Source organism: Ascidia mentula, chromosome 5 (genome assembly GCF_947561715.1).
Source record: "Ascidia mentula chromosome 5, kaAscMent1.1, whole genome shotgun sequence".
NCBI lineage: Eukaryota > Metazoa > Chordata > Ascidiacea > Phlebobranchia > Ascidiidae > Ascidia > Ascidia mentula.
The window spans coordinates 9,322,077-9,336,873 of NC_138570.1; the positions used below are offsets into that span (position 1 = coordinate 9,322,077).

At 41.9% G+C, this 14,797-nt stretch overlaps 1 protein-coding gene across 1 annotated transcript; it reads left to right on the plus strand.

Annotated features, from left to right (window-relative positions):
• The first annotated feature begins 7,662 nt into the window (after positions 1-7,662).
• LOC145902421 (uncharacterized) lies at positions 7,663-14,716 on the plus strand. Its single transcript, XM_082990377.1, has 8 exons — positions 7,663-7,791; positions 8,173-8,316; positions 8,576-8,718; positions 9,277-9,479; positions 9,892-10,882; positions 11,670-11,913; positions 12,464-12,691; positions 13,287-14,716. The coding sequence occupies exons 1-8, from the start codon at positions 7,753-7,755 to the stop codon at positions 14,130-14,132; spliced, it is 2,838 nt and encodes a 945-aa protein (XP_082846503.1). The 5' UTR covers positions 7,663-7,752; the 3' UTR covers positions 14,133-14,716.
• Positions 14,717-14,797: the final 81 nt, after the last annotated feature.

The window sequence follows — 14,797 nt, forward strand, 5'->3', positions numbered from 1 at the left end:
CGACGGAACCGTTTAGATTAGTACATTTTATGCTGTATTCAAACGTTTTGAGCTGATTTTTAACAGGTGTTTCAATGAATGCTATTTTACATGAAAGAACTTGAATGGGCTACTATGAATATATTTCCTCAAATGAAAAATTCAAAGCAAAATTGTTGATAAAAGAGCGAAAAGCTTTCTTGCCATTCCAATTGTTTGCTGGTGCTTATAATAAGACTTTGGGAAATGTTTCATATACATAACCTTTTCAGGTTCAGTTTGTGCTGCAGTACTACAAATGTTGTTGTTAATAAACTCGCTATTTCCTGATGGAGTTGTAGTAGCACACCGGTGTACATGATTAATTGCGCGAAAATTCATTGGTTTAGATAGGAACTCTTCAATAAAACGCGGTAGCGCAGCTGTAATCCCTATTTGGGATAAAAACGAAAATTAGGCGATATATAGGTGTTTAGAATTAACGCCAACGCGCCCAGCGGTTACATAGCTTTGGTGTGCGCTTTTATTTACTTGTTAGAAGGGAAAATTATAGCATATGAAACAGAAGACACTAAATAAAAAAGGTGTTTTCTCCTATTTCTCTAGGTCAGTTTAGAAGTCCGGCAAAAAGTATTAATATCTACGATTATTATCTTTTGTAGTTGACATATAAACTTTAGCGTCCGCCTGTGCTGTTATTTTCTATGCGACCAGCACTTAATCGCCACGGTAAAAGCGCACACCAAAGCCAATTAGCTGAAAGACGCGCTAATTAAATCCAGACATTTTTCTTCGACTCAACGTGATTTTTGGTTTTTGGTGCTTGATACAATCTCTGCTTTGCCCAAACGGATTTTTTTCTTTTCTTACAAATTTGCGTAACCCAACATTACATTTATGAGTGTTAAATACCTTCCAACAACGAAAAGATTCAGTAGTTTAGAAATAAGGCCCTTGTCACATGTTAACAAAGCCCTTTCTCACGAAACGCCTTGTTCTGAAGTCATTCGCTACAGCGAAAACTTTTTGACATGTTTTATCGCCGCTACTTTGATGGAAATTTTCTCCTTTATAAAGTTATTGAGAACCCAAAAACATCATATATGTTTGACGAGTTGTACCTTTCAATTTTATTCGAAGTTGTTATGACCGTGTCATATGCACTTTAAATGAAAGAATATGTCATCTATTGATCAAGATAATTTTTGATTAGTATAGTTTGATTCAGGTTAGTTTTTTCACATGGGAATAAAAAAAAAAACTTGCCTTAAATAAATGCGGATTGTTTCACAGAGATCGCGTCAATGTAAAACCTCCAAGGCATTTTTTATGCACATGGTCTTCTATATATTTCCCTACCTATTACTAGAAAAGCTCGTTGCCAAAGAAAGCGTGAAATCAATATCAATCCATTGAAACCTGCATGCATCAGAAAAACAAACTTTTAATAAATTTGGGTCCATCAGGGTCTTCTTGGAAAACGTCAAATCCATTTTTAATGAAGGCAACAGCAGAGTTGCATGCTTTACGGAAAAATAGTTGTTTCTTGCAATTAAAAAAGTCAAAAGGGATCCTTATTATTCCATATTGATACGTGTGTATGAATCAGAAAGATGAAACAAACAGTATAAAAGTCACTTTCCGCATACTTGTCGCTCAACGCAAGAGAAAGTGTCGCTTGGGCGGAGCTGGCAATTAACAGCATAGCTGAATTAAGTGGTGTGTCTTCTGCGTGGAGGTGCAGACAACCACGGCTTGCTTCAATGAGCTCAGGGCGATTGAGTCACGAAACAGTGCCAGAAATGCCTTGAAATTATGAGCGAGGTTTTCGTTTAGCGGTGTTGTTTGTTTAATGACTGTGTGGCGGGATCAGTACGAAAGCGAAGTAAACGACTTTCGAGCGTTAACTGGCGCCGTTCGCTTTCATCTGACCAAGCCGGTGAAGGGAAAGCATAACATCGGCAACCAGCCAAGATGCATCCATTTTCGCCTTGTTTCGTCGCGTGTGGTCGGTTCTGCTTACACCCTCGGGTAAGATTAAAGCATGCATGTTATTAGGCAGAACAACAATTTCTGTCGATCAGATAACGCGCATTAATCATAAACCGTTTGCATTCGCCTATGAGTGATACGCAAAAATGTGCGGAATGCGGCTATAACTTACTACTGCCATTGATCAGAACGGGTCTGCGGTTGTTCGCAGCAGTCATCTTCCATACGAAATATTTGGTCTGCATTTTCGTTGCACTGTAGGTCATGTTTGCCTGTCGAAAGATTGGATTGTTTCCGCGATACGCTTGTTCTCGCAGTTGTTAAATGCCTACTGCGGGCAGGAAACACGCGCGAATGTGTCTATCTGCACTCAAAAGTTTTGTTTACGCACAGGCTTGCTTTGTTCGCCGTTGGGAGTCCGACTTCGCACAAAAAGAAATCAACCGCAGTTTTTAGCTTTTAGTCAAATTTAATGATAAGCATAGATTTTGGTAAATCATATCGGTTGTAGAAAATTGACGACACAGAAAATTCAAACAGGTCTTACGCCAAGAAAGCTATAAACAACCCCTTAAACTCAAAGTTGGTCAAACTAAAAATTTGATTGCGTGGATAGCGCGAAGCAAAAAGCACGAGATTAGCACCGGCTTTCCTTCTCAAAAGTATAGGTTCTGTCGTATCTCATGTGTATTTCCGTCGTTTGGGATCAAAATAACACGTTTGATAGACAAGTCCATATGAAACTTATTCAATTCGAAGAAAGAGGTAACAAGGTGTTGTGACATCGAATCGGTAAGCGCTATAACACAGGTTACAAGAGGCCAGTATACGTCAGGCAAATCGAAGTAGTAGAAATGTTGCAGGCCCAAACAAACCATGGAGAGACTCACAAAAGAGCGAGCGTTAAAAGCCAACTTGCGTTTAGTGACACTTTGTAGGTCGTATGACCGAGTCTTATAAAGACTTAAGCAAACAACGCATACATATATGGAGATATCAAAGCCCACAGTGCGACTTTTGTAGTTGTGTTCAGAAAAACGACGAAGCGCTAGAATGGCAACAAATTTTTCTCCTTGCTTCACTGGTTCAATTGTTTACAATTGGAATACACGAAATAATGAAGGTTATCACGTTCCTTTATACCCCAAAGTTTGTGCTTTTATTAAAAACTTTTTTGATACGGTCACAGCACATGGCTTTTGAACAAACTAACAAGCAATGTTTAGCAGTGGAGTAGGTTATATTGCAGCTACATTTTGAAGGGTGCTAGTGCTTCCGCAAGGCACACTTTGACATGAAGTGTGCCAGGACTGTCTCTGCCCCGAGTATCGACTCGAGTGCTTTCGACTACTGCGCTTGCGTTGATCGCACTTGGCCGCCAATGTTATTGTGTTGTTAAACCAAGACGTGGCTAGTATGGATCATAACAATATGATAATCACATCCTCACTGCTGTTCAAGCTGGTGACAAAGTATGAGGTATATTTCATTAATCGACAGGTATTGCGTTATACTACATGGCCAGAGGGTTAGAGGGCAAATCGGTATATGTGTACAGTTAAGCAGCACAGTACCGCGCGTACAGGACCGATTAACCCGCCAGAGCAAACATTCGAGGGAAAAAAGGCCGGGCACACAATTAGCTGTGCAGCTCTTCGAGTAAAACCAGTTCAGAAAGCTTCATGTCATATTCATTAAGCCTCATGCGTGGCACATGTGCTAGAGCTGCAGGTCGCATCCTGTACGACTATGTTACTTACTTTAAGGGGAAGTGGTGCTAAATAGCTCGAGCAGTATGTATTGAATGGCCATTTGGCAAGCGGTGTTTATCCACAGGAAAGGCTACAGCTTGCTTGTGAAAGGTCATTTACTACTGGTGTAGCCAAATACCATTGCTGTACTTCAGGCGACTGATATTGATGTTAAACCATTAGGAATCAGTTAAAAAGCAGTAAAGGCTCTTGGCCGTTGAGTTTGAAACTTACAACAAAGAGTGACCGTCCATTTGACGGCACTTGGTTTTTTGAAACGTCCAAGTGAAATGTGATGGATCGCGACATTTTACGATGCATCATTCTCAAGGGATAGGTGCAGATTAGCGGCGACAGAGTTCTGCATAGACTGCGTTATTGAACACTGCTTACTAGTTGGCCTCGTCCATCCTTACGCAATCCAAAAGATGGCCAAAATGAATTAACCATCGAAGGCAGTAAGCTCTGTTGACTAACAGCAAAAACTCCGTTTAATCGGTGCACCTCATTGAAGTGAAGATAGATTACATGCAGGCGGCAGAGGCCGATCAGCATGACTGCATTTCCACCTGCAAGCTGTTCGCCATACCTTCACCATTTAAAGCCACTCGTCGCGAAATCGTTTAGCCTTATTTGTTTGAGGATTACTCACGAGTGTAGGCGTTTATTTAATCCTTAGCGCTTCGCCGCTGTGGCATGAGATGTGGTGACGAAACGCTCTTTGGTTCATAATTTGAGTGCTTTACCAGAGTCCATTTTTCACTGGAGTCTCACTTTTGGGCGTGATAGTATCCGAAGCGTACTTCGGCAAAAACTGCCTTTTAAGGAATAGGAACTATTTGCGCAAAATTGGTCATCGCAGCGGCATTCCAGTGTGGTATCAATAGGTGGTCTCGCGTACTCAACAATGCTACTTAACCTCGCAACACTTACACTTCACCTTCCGTTTGTCGGTTAGCTGGAGTCGAAGGGGTGACTTTGCACTACGAACAAAATTCGATCTGACGTGGTTTGTATTGTGTTGCGCACGAAAGCAAAATTGTTTTTGGCAAGATTAGATTTGAAGCAATTTACGTGCTGGTAAATTGGTGTGAGTGTGTGCTCGGCTACACTTCGGAGCGCCACCTCTCACAGTTTAATATTCACGTCTTAACGCGCCTATTTAAGCATATCCCACAACCTGTTTTGAAGTAAAACAAGCCAGCCCAAGGTGTGATTTCATTGGCTGCGATTGTTGCCAAACGCGGGCGGATGTTTCAGGCAGCGAAATGAGCCTTCCTGGGTCATAGCACGTTCGTAAACTGCGGTATGACCTTCTGTGGTTCGTGCATCACGGTTGGCGCGCAATACCTTTGGAATAGTTGCGCGTCAATGACAATCCAGCGAGCTTCTCAAAGGCCTTCATTTGCGCATTACGCCCAGCCATTATCGGTGCTTCTCGGTCTTATCGGTGACATCGACCGCCGCTCTCTGCTTATCGACTATCATTTCGAAAGATGAAGAACAGTCGGAAACGCATAACTTGGCAAGGTCTACTTCAGGTATTATTCCGGTTATTAAGAAAAAAACTTATAAGCTTTCAGAAATATTGCGTTACAACTTTTATTTTTGGGTGGAACACACCCTCATTCCGGCATCATCTTTCGCTTTTGGCGAAAGCAATGACAAACACCTACATATTTGCTATTGGAGCACGTTGTAAGTTCGTGAAGCAGTTACGCAACAAGTTGTGGTCGATGTCAACTTTTGTACACAGTAGAGTTTTCGTTAGACGTTACACAACAAACACCCGAGTCACTGCGAATCCCGGTCTTGGCTCACATCTTGCTCGTATGACGTCATTCGACTCGCAACTGTGTGTGGCATGCTACAACAATTTCGGCGACTCTTCAGAATACACGCCCACTCATAGATCAGACCGAGCGGAATAGAGTGTGGATAACCCCGTGTTTATTAAATCAAGGATACTTAATTTACAGTTGCACTGGGTCAATGAATTGTAAAAGGGACAAGATTTGTGGTTGAGAGCAGATACATTGACGTATATTTGTAAGATAAACTTTGTTAACAAACAGCAGAACATCCGATTGTTTGTTATTTTTTGCTGCTATTTAAGCATCAGCTGCTACGCATTGTACCTCGCCTTGAATGGAAATCGGAAGTTGTGACCTGTGCGTGCACCTAAATGTCAATAGCTGATTGGTTTCACGAGACAGTGTGGTATAGAACGTAATGAGTCATGTCAATTTGTTTTGCAATAAAGAGAAAAGTTTAATAAGATGCCGGAAGTTAGCAACTATCAACAGCAAAACAGGTCGACGCAAACCACTCTGTTTATGTCATGTAAACGTTGGCCGGCCGCCTTACATTTCCTCCTAATCACTTAATGCAAAGCCTGTCGTATTTTAGCAAATGTCCGGCTTTAACAAAAGCAGCTGAATCGCTTGCATTAAATTCAACAGCGTTCGATTTGGAAGTCAGAGAAGTCTTCAAATAGGCATTTCCAGTCATAGAATTCGCGAAAGAAGCCAATAGAAGCATAGCACGTTCAGGAAGCACACAGATTTACCCCCATGCATTGCTGGAGTGATAGAGAGGAAATTACCTAACTGCAAACGACTGCAAATCGCTTCTGTGCATCCCGTTTTTGTCATACCCGCGGTCATTGCTCAACGTCTGCAGGTTTCTGTGCTTTTGTACTTCAATGATTGACAACAAAACAGTAGCAGTAAATAGAGCTGCAGGTGTAACCTTGAGTTTGCTTTAACAAAAAAGGTACTGAGTTGCCTTTTTCAACCTGTTCCAGTACCATCACGAAAAAAACAAAGTTATTATTGTTTATCTAAGAAGGGATCAAAAGCAATAAACAGTGTAAACATACCACCAGGAATGTGGATTATGGTCTGCTCTAAGTAGCGCTAGGCCATTTTCGGATCACATTACACTAGGAAGGCGCCACTACGCAAGGATATGGATTGTTTGCTAAACAAAGCGAATAATCACGCCGCTTTTACAACACGACGTTAAGTGAACAGGGTGAATATTGCACGTTTTTGTCTGATGTAGTTGGCAGAAAACGCATGTGTGGCCTTGGGAAAAGCATTGAGACGTATTGTATTATAGAGTGACAGGTGAAATTAACTTTAGTTAATGAAGCCATCAGCATTAGACTAACTGTTATACTGCTAGCAAAACTTCAGTGCAGTTTATATTTGCTTCCATATTTCACAGTTACATGAAATAGAGTAATGAAATAAACGGCTAATAAAGCATACTTGGTGGGCTAATATTCGTAAAATCCTAACGCAATTTATTCTCTACTACACGTTATGTGCTGATGGATTTATTGCTTGAGCAATTCTGTTTGCGTTGTAGCAGAAACAAATTCCCACGCGAGTTGTTGATGGGGAACAGGACATATGCGTGTTGTGCTGGTTTCAACTTGTCAGGTTAAAGTGATATTATAGAAGGTATTTTGAGGCGTAAACCTTCTCACTGGAGGGGATGTAAGGCAGTTTGATTCACGATTTGCAAACTAGTTTGTAGCTGCACAGTCACTATCTTTGGTCTGGTCGGTCAGCCGCGAGCGATAACGTCTGTGTTCAGCAAAGTTCAATCAAACATGATGCTACTTACCGAGGTATTAGCGGTGGCTATTATACTTACAGCTGTAGCTGCTGTACAGGCCTCTGTAGGGTTATCTGTACCGTGTGCAACGTACAGCCATCGAAATGCATGTAACTTGCTACAGCGTATGCGGGTATGACGGAAGTTATTGTTTACCGAGCACCGTGTTAATGAACTGAACTTACTGGGCGCCTGCTTGATTGAACAGGCAAATCATGTTTATGAACGGTAACTGGGCGTCTGCTTTCATGTAATATGTTTCACGAACTAGCGGCTATTCGCAGCGAAATGTAACATATTCCATTTATTTTACAGCAACTTCGTTTACAGCAAAAGGAAAAGCTAAAAACATAGATTTTGTAATTAGAATGATGCACTAAATGAAGTTAGAACAACCATCAATATGATAATGAAATCAAATGTCCACGTGTTCTTAGCTGTGGTAAGCAACTTGTTACGTGGCACGCAGTCGCAAACACGAAGTCTGTTAATTAATTTGATGTAAATGACTTTGTATTATTTGGCATTTACAATGAAATCTATTTATCAATTTTTTTATTTTATGCCTACTGGCTGCAGGGTCCCTGTTCGTCAGTGTTCGATTAATATATATCGAACCGCCTTAATATGCACCATAGGCCAGTAACGTTACTACGATGACGGTCGATACTCATATAACTCTATTACCCTTGTTCCCTAATGGAGTTCTGCATGTATTTGGAGGCCCGTATGTCGGTTAAGCGCCAATTGAACTAATGTAACGTCAACCGCCTTGCTTAAATAAAATCCCATCGCTTAGATCACACGATATATGTTTACACAGGTTTTGTTGGTCGTCTGCGGGCTGGTTGAGGGGGGTTACGACTGCATAGACCACTGCTCGTGCGTCATACTCAGCACAGGCAAGTACTCTGCCGACTGCAGCGCAAAGAACTTGACTGACATTCCCTTGCCGAAAGGATATCAGGTATTTAAAAGCAATATCATGTTCTCTTGTGCCTCTGTAGTACATAAAATATGAACAAGCAACGAAACGTTGATACAGCCAACTACTTGCCTTGTCCAATGTTTGGAAGTGTGCCATGTTCTGTTGGTCTTGTTAACTGCATTTTGGTAGTACGGTGCTGTACTTTTGTCACATAACGTCAGCCAATGAACAAACATTTTACATTATTTTTATCCTGTAGTAAAATGTTTAAAGATGCATTATTACAAACACTTTGCAGGTAGACATCATAAATCTGGATTTCAACAAAATAGAGTTTATTTCGAAGAACGCCTTCATGAGGTATACTTCCCTTGAGGATGTGCGTTTGTCCGGCAACAGAATCCGCTCAATTGAAGAGGAAGCATTTATGGGCTTGGGCAGGTTAGAACACCGAACTCAACTACTTTGGCCATATTTGGCTATTAGCTCGATCCACTAATTTTGAGTCCACTCCCTATATGGTGAAGTTGGGTGTTGGTTAGTTGTTGTTTTGGATGCATATGTGGCTTCGCAGGCGATTTTGGCCATGTTCTGGTGACTTGCTATTGGACTTTTGAACGTAATTTACTTTAAAATTTTCATCTATAATGACCAACACTATGTCAAACTTTATCTGACTTTCCCACAGTTTCAATTTTAAACCTTAATAGTTCATCGCGGTTATCAAGGAAACTCGAACTATTTGAAATAACTGATGTATTGTCCAGATAAATTTAAACAATCAGTTTGCTTTGATTGCCATTGAGGCGCGTTTGCATCGAACTACTTGAAAAAAGTTAGGATTCAATATTTCTTTGTCGATAATTGGTTTTGTGATTAAATGACTTTGCGACTTCCAAAAACAATTTTGATTTGGTTGCACTTTACATTTTCCCAAACAAAGTTCCGATTATGGGGCTTTGAAAATGTACAATATTATTGAACCGATATTCGTTTCAGATCCAACTTAAAGCGTCTTGACCTTTCCCTAAATCACCTCTTGTCTGTACCCGTGTCGGAGATGCGACGAATATCTCACAGTATCGAGTACTTGTCCTTTGCCTTCAACGGGTTAACTGTCTTTCCCAATGTTTTGAGCGAGATGTCGAAGCTTAAGGAGCTGGACATCTCACACAACTCGATGATATCTTCCATGCCAAGAGGTAGGCGTGGTCTATTCTGGCGCTGTATGACCACATTTCCTGAAAGTTCTGCAGGAACACTGTCGACTTTCGGCACAAGCGGTTTAATCAAACGCTCGAAGTTATTTTATTAAAAAGTAGCCTATAACGTTGTTTTAGGAACTTTTTACGTTTCCGTTGCAGTGCTATGCTGTGTATCAATGTATATCCATTTAAATGTAAATTACATGTAACTTACTGTGTAATAATATCATCATCAATGTTAGACCAACATATATTCAAATATACTGTTGTTTGAAATTGAACACAACCAATCCAAACTAAATCATTTAGAAATTGAACACAGCCAAACTAAATCATTTAGATTATTGTGCCATGTTTCCTGGCTCGACATTTCTACACAAAGTTTATAAAATTGGTGTATTTTCTTCAGCATCGCTTCCGGCTTCTTTGACTCACCTCAACATTGCCTTCACCTCTATCAAGAGATTCGACAAACGTAGTTTCCATTCAACTTCCAATCTGCAAGATCTAAGAATTAGCGACAACTTTGCATCGGGAGCCGTCCAATTTGAAGAGGGGACATTCGATTCCCTCACCAACCTTCGGCACCTCGATCTGTCGCGATGCTTTTGCCGAAGATTACCTCCGACTAGTTTTATTAAGCTGTCAAACTTAAGTACTTTGCTGCTGCAGAAAAGCTACTTGAGGTCACCGCCTGTGTTTTCAGTCGACATTCCCAGTAAAAGAGGCGGAGATGGGCAGTTAAATGTCACCAAACTTCCAACCAATCCTGTCGACATCCCGTTGGACGGGACTGATCAATTGCTAAATCGACGGAAGCGCGGAGCCAACGATTCAGTCGACCCTGCTTTGGACGTCACGCCTGAAGCGCCCAAACCGGTTCAACGCTGGTACAACCCGAACTTAAAAACACTGGATCTTTCACAAAACAGAAGACTGAAGTTTTTGTCCACAGCTGCAGACGAGAATCCGATTTTCCCGCCCGCCCTCATAAACCTCGATCTAGAATCCACGTATTTCAACACCCTACGAACCGGCGATCTCGCCAACCTAAAACGCCTGCAGCATTTGGACTTATGTTCAAGCCAGATGAAAACAATCTTGCCTGGCGCTTTGTCGGCGTTGCAAAGCTTGAAATCGCTCTGTCTGTCGAGCAATCCATTAACGCAGCCACCTGATATCCCACGATCTGTCGAAGAGATCAATATGACCAACACAGGGGTAACCACCTTAACTCGAGGCTTCCTCGGCAACCTGACGAACATGGTTACGCTCGATTTCAGTAAAGGGAATCTGCGCAGTGTCGAAGATGGATCTTTCGAGCATGTTCAGCAACTCCGCCTGCTCAACCTGTCATCGAACTCTCTTCAGAAGGTCGGGGTTCGAACACTTTTTATCGGGTAAGTGGGGATAGGTTTTAAGATGGCGTTTCGGTGCCACAGTTATTTTTAGGAATTTTCAAAAAAATATGTGATGTGTTTAGTCGAAAATATTATATTTATGTTACGCAAATTTTTGTTATCTTATCACAAACTCACGCTTTAATTTGATAAATTTGTCTGAAACGTGCGCGACATTCTTGATCACAGCGAGTATATATAGAAAGTATTGGCAGACATCGTCGTCAATTTCTCCTAAATTCCGAAGTCCGACCACACGTCAAAGCTCACCACAAACTTCCTTGAAACTGAAAAATGTGTGACGTTTCTTGATGGTATCTAAGGCGCCCGTGCAAAGTCCTCACTCAAATTAGAAAGTTGAGAAAATACATTCCCCGAACAAGCGTAAATTCTTCTGCAAGTCAAAAAAGTCACAAATGTGATTTGGTGATTTGTATTAAAATACATCATAAGTCATTGTGTCAAAACATACAAGTCACGGGAGTTTTCTTCTTAAAATAAATACTGATGCATTAACCGTAAAAACCTGTAAAGGACAATTAAACTTTTAGATATATATGTTGATTTCAAAACCTTAGAAAGGAAAAAAGGGAAGTTTCCAATGACCAGTGCAAAACAGGTTTTGTATGTATACTTGTTGCACATTATCAACATATCAAAATTATCGACATGCGGAATAAGTTTTTATAGGATCTTTTTAATTTATTTAAAATTTGTTTTGAGAGTTCTGGGTTTTCTTGTTGGTAACTGGACCCCTGCCCTAAATATATGTGCCTTCAATTCACAGTAACAAAAGCGCCAACTCTTCATTGCTGCACGTGGACCTCTCCCACAACAACATCGCATTTCTGGCCGACCTTGCCTTTGTATCCCACGTCAGTCTGATGGAGCTGCTGCTAAATGGCAACGATCTGACTGAGGTCACCGAACGATCACTTGTCGGTCTCTTCAACCTCAAGATTCTTGACCTGTCAAGAAACTCGCTCATAGACGTGGCTCCCAGAGCGCTCCGTGACTTGCGCACGGTTGAGGTATGAGCCAAGAAAGTTGAATGACAAGCCTTAGCCAACATTTACCACTCGCGGCTGTGGCGTTTGTCATAAACGTGGTTTAGCCCATGTGAGGCTTGCTGGGGGTTAAACGTCAAGTCCCCTAATCTAATGAGGCTTTCACATGCTTCATTTACAGCCCCACGAACCTGAGATATATTTTAAAACTTCCCCGTGTAATAGACTGGCGTAAATGAACCCGTTGCTCTGTTGCTAAAAACTTGACAAAGTAGTGCAAGAAGCGATTCAGCAACTCTTTGACAAAACATTATACCGAACGTATGTTTTTTCAGGCATGTTCGCGACTATACGAAAATATGTGTTGCATTCATTACAACATTTGATATTGAACTAAAATAATAAATTTGCCATTTAATCCATAAAAAGCAAAAGACGTACAACCTAATGAGATCGGTAACACGCAAAAGAACGAACCTCAAGTGTCAGACGCTTAATTCGGTGTCAGTTTTCCGCAGAGAAAATCCGCGTTTATTCGTCGAGACCCGACAGTAATCCTTCTTCTTTTTCCCAGGAGATTCGACTGAACAGCAACGAACTTGAAGTGATTTATCCAGAACAGTTCTCTTTAATGACCTCGCTTGTTCGCTTGGATTTGACTGACAACCGTCTCTTGGTCGTACACAAGCAGAATTTTCCGTCTCTGCTGAATCTGGCGATTCACAGCAACAACTTGACGGACTTTCCTGTTCTCGACGCGCCGGTCCTGACAGACTTGGACGCTTCTCGAAACAAGTTTGGGGTAAGTTTCATACAAAATTTCCTTCGCTTGTTGTGAGTAATTATGTTAAAACTTCTTTCACACGGCGATTCGAATTTGGAAAATGCCGGTCAATGTATAACCCGAAATGAGTTGTGGATTTGCGTTTTTCCAAGCCAAACTTAGTGTTTCTTGGCCATTAAAATATTATTAAAGGTAAGAAAAATTCAGATAGTGTCGCAGTTTCGGCCAATGGTGTCATTACTATCATTAGTGCAGGTTGGTGACTGGTGTCGGCCTTGTCAGTTATCTGGGCGATGCCTTACACGTCATGGTGACTTTGCTGTCGCCGTTAATCCGTTCAAAGTAGGTGGAAACCCCTTGAGATGAGCTTAGGTGGAACACGCTATGGACCAGGCTACTGCTTGGAAATGAGCAGTGCTGTCGGTGAACAAAAATCATGTCCACAATATAGCCAGTTTAGGTTAAAAAAATTGAGATTTGGCATTTTTTTTTGTCTAAATCGCTTTGTTCGTGACTTTGATCCCGGTTGGGTTCTGCGTACAAACTAAACCCAACTAACAAAAGTTAAAAAAAAAAATTAATCTTCTTCTAATAAGATAATACTATGTTGCAGAAAATCGACGCTGGTTCGTTAACAGGACTTCCCCAGTTACTTCGTCTTGACCTTCGCGAAAACGAAAATCTTCGGTTCACCAATTACTCTGTGTTGGCTGAGGCCCCGCTTCTGTCAGAACTAAATCTTGCCGACTGCGATGTGCACATGTTCATCGACGTCGTCCTTCCGTCGCTTAAAGTGCTCTTGTGCAGTCGCAATTCCATTGTGGCTGTCACCGCCCCAGTGGAAAATCAACTGCCCTCCATTCAACGCCTGGATCTGTCTTTTAACAATCTGACCACGCTGAGTGCAACCGTTTTTAACCAATCACACACTTTACAGTCACTCGACGTCACCGGCAACAACTTCCACTGCGACTGTGATCTTGCTACGTTTGTATCTTGGGTCAACGAGCAAAACAAGCACGATCTTGTGGATGTGGTCGGTTCCCGTGGATACCTATGTGAAAGTCCACCTCGATACTTCGCCCACCGCGTTCTAGAGACGGTCAGTGGGATCGACTGCAATAAACCACCAGATCCTCGGCCGTCCAACGGGCCTCAAGCGGCCACAGTAGCGATGGAGGTGATATTCGGAGGTTTGACGGCCGCTGTCGTGGCAATATCGGTGGCAGTGGCATGTTACTGTCGCCGGCGCATGCCACAAAACTCATCGTCTGCATCGCTTTCCTCCGTGGGGCCGCACTTGCACTCGCCTTCGCACTGCTGCGACCGGGTGGCTTTGCATTTATGCGGGGGGCACTGGTCACGCACTCGGGGTGACCCCGGTGACGAGGAGCGGGATTTGATGAGTCCGACCCCTACGCAGACCCCCACAGATACAACTGCGCCGGTTTTGCTGTGACGAAGCAACCAACGGTGGTGAATACCTCAGGCTGTTTATTTTTCGCACTATATTTAAACAGGATCTTCTCTTCTTTGTTAGTTTGTACTTGTGCCACCACTGTGCGCTTTACTGTCGAATGAAAGTATTATGTATATAGTTGTATTTGCCAACTCTGCTGGCACGGATTCGATGGCATAGTTGTTCTTCAACTTCTGTACTTTTGAAATTCTGCAGCCTTACTACGTTTCCGTAATTCCTGTGCTGTTGCAAACAGTTTTTTACACCGTCGTTGCAACATTCACCTTTTCTACACCAGAGAGTTCCGCGTAGACATCTTTCAGCATACGTTTCTCGTGTTGTAAAAGTTCGGGAGTTACAGATTACAGTTTGAAACTAACCGATAATAAATTCCACTGCAGGGGAAAAATGGCCCAGACGGAGATTTGTAATTTCATTACATTGCCTTGGGTGTATCGTAGAGCTCGGTTGTTAGGTTTTGCTGCTTTCCTTTTGCCAAGTTCGCTACTACACGTTTCTTGAGTATGTCCAATGGCCAGTTATTCCTTACTATTTATTGTTTTGCGCCAATACAATTCTTGCTGCTGTCCAAAAAGGCTTTTACGAGAATGTACTTCCTGTGTTATACCAGTTTTGCGTATGTGGTACAATACGTTTAGGCCCCA

Bases quoted from the DNA above. Each gene is read 5' to 3' on its own strand.
- LOC145902421 (XM_082990377.1), top strand. From the start codon at position 7,753: ATGATAATGAAATCAAATGTCCACGTGTTCTTAGCTGTG. The intron at 7,792-8,172 runs GTAAGCAACTTG...ATGTTTACACAG, and splicing joins TCCACGTGTTCTTAGCTGTG to GTTTTGTTGGTCGTCTGCGG. The intron at 8,317-8,575 runs GTATTTAAAAGC...AACACTTTGCAG, and splicing joins CCTTGCCGAAAGGATATCAG to GTAGACATCATAAATCTGGA.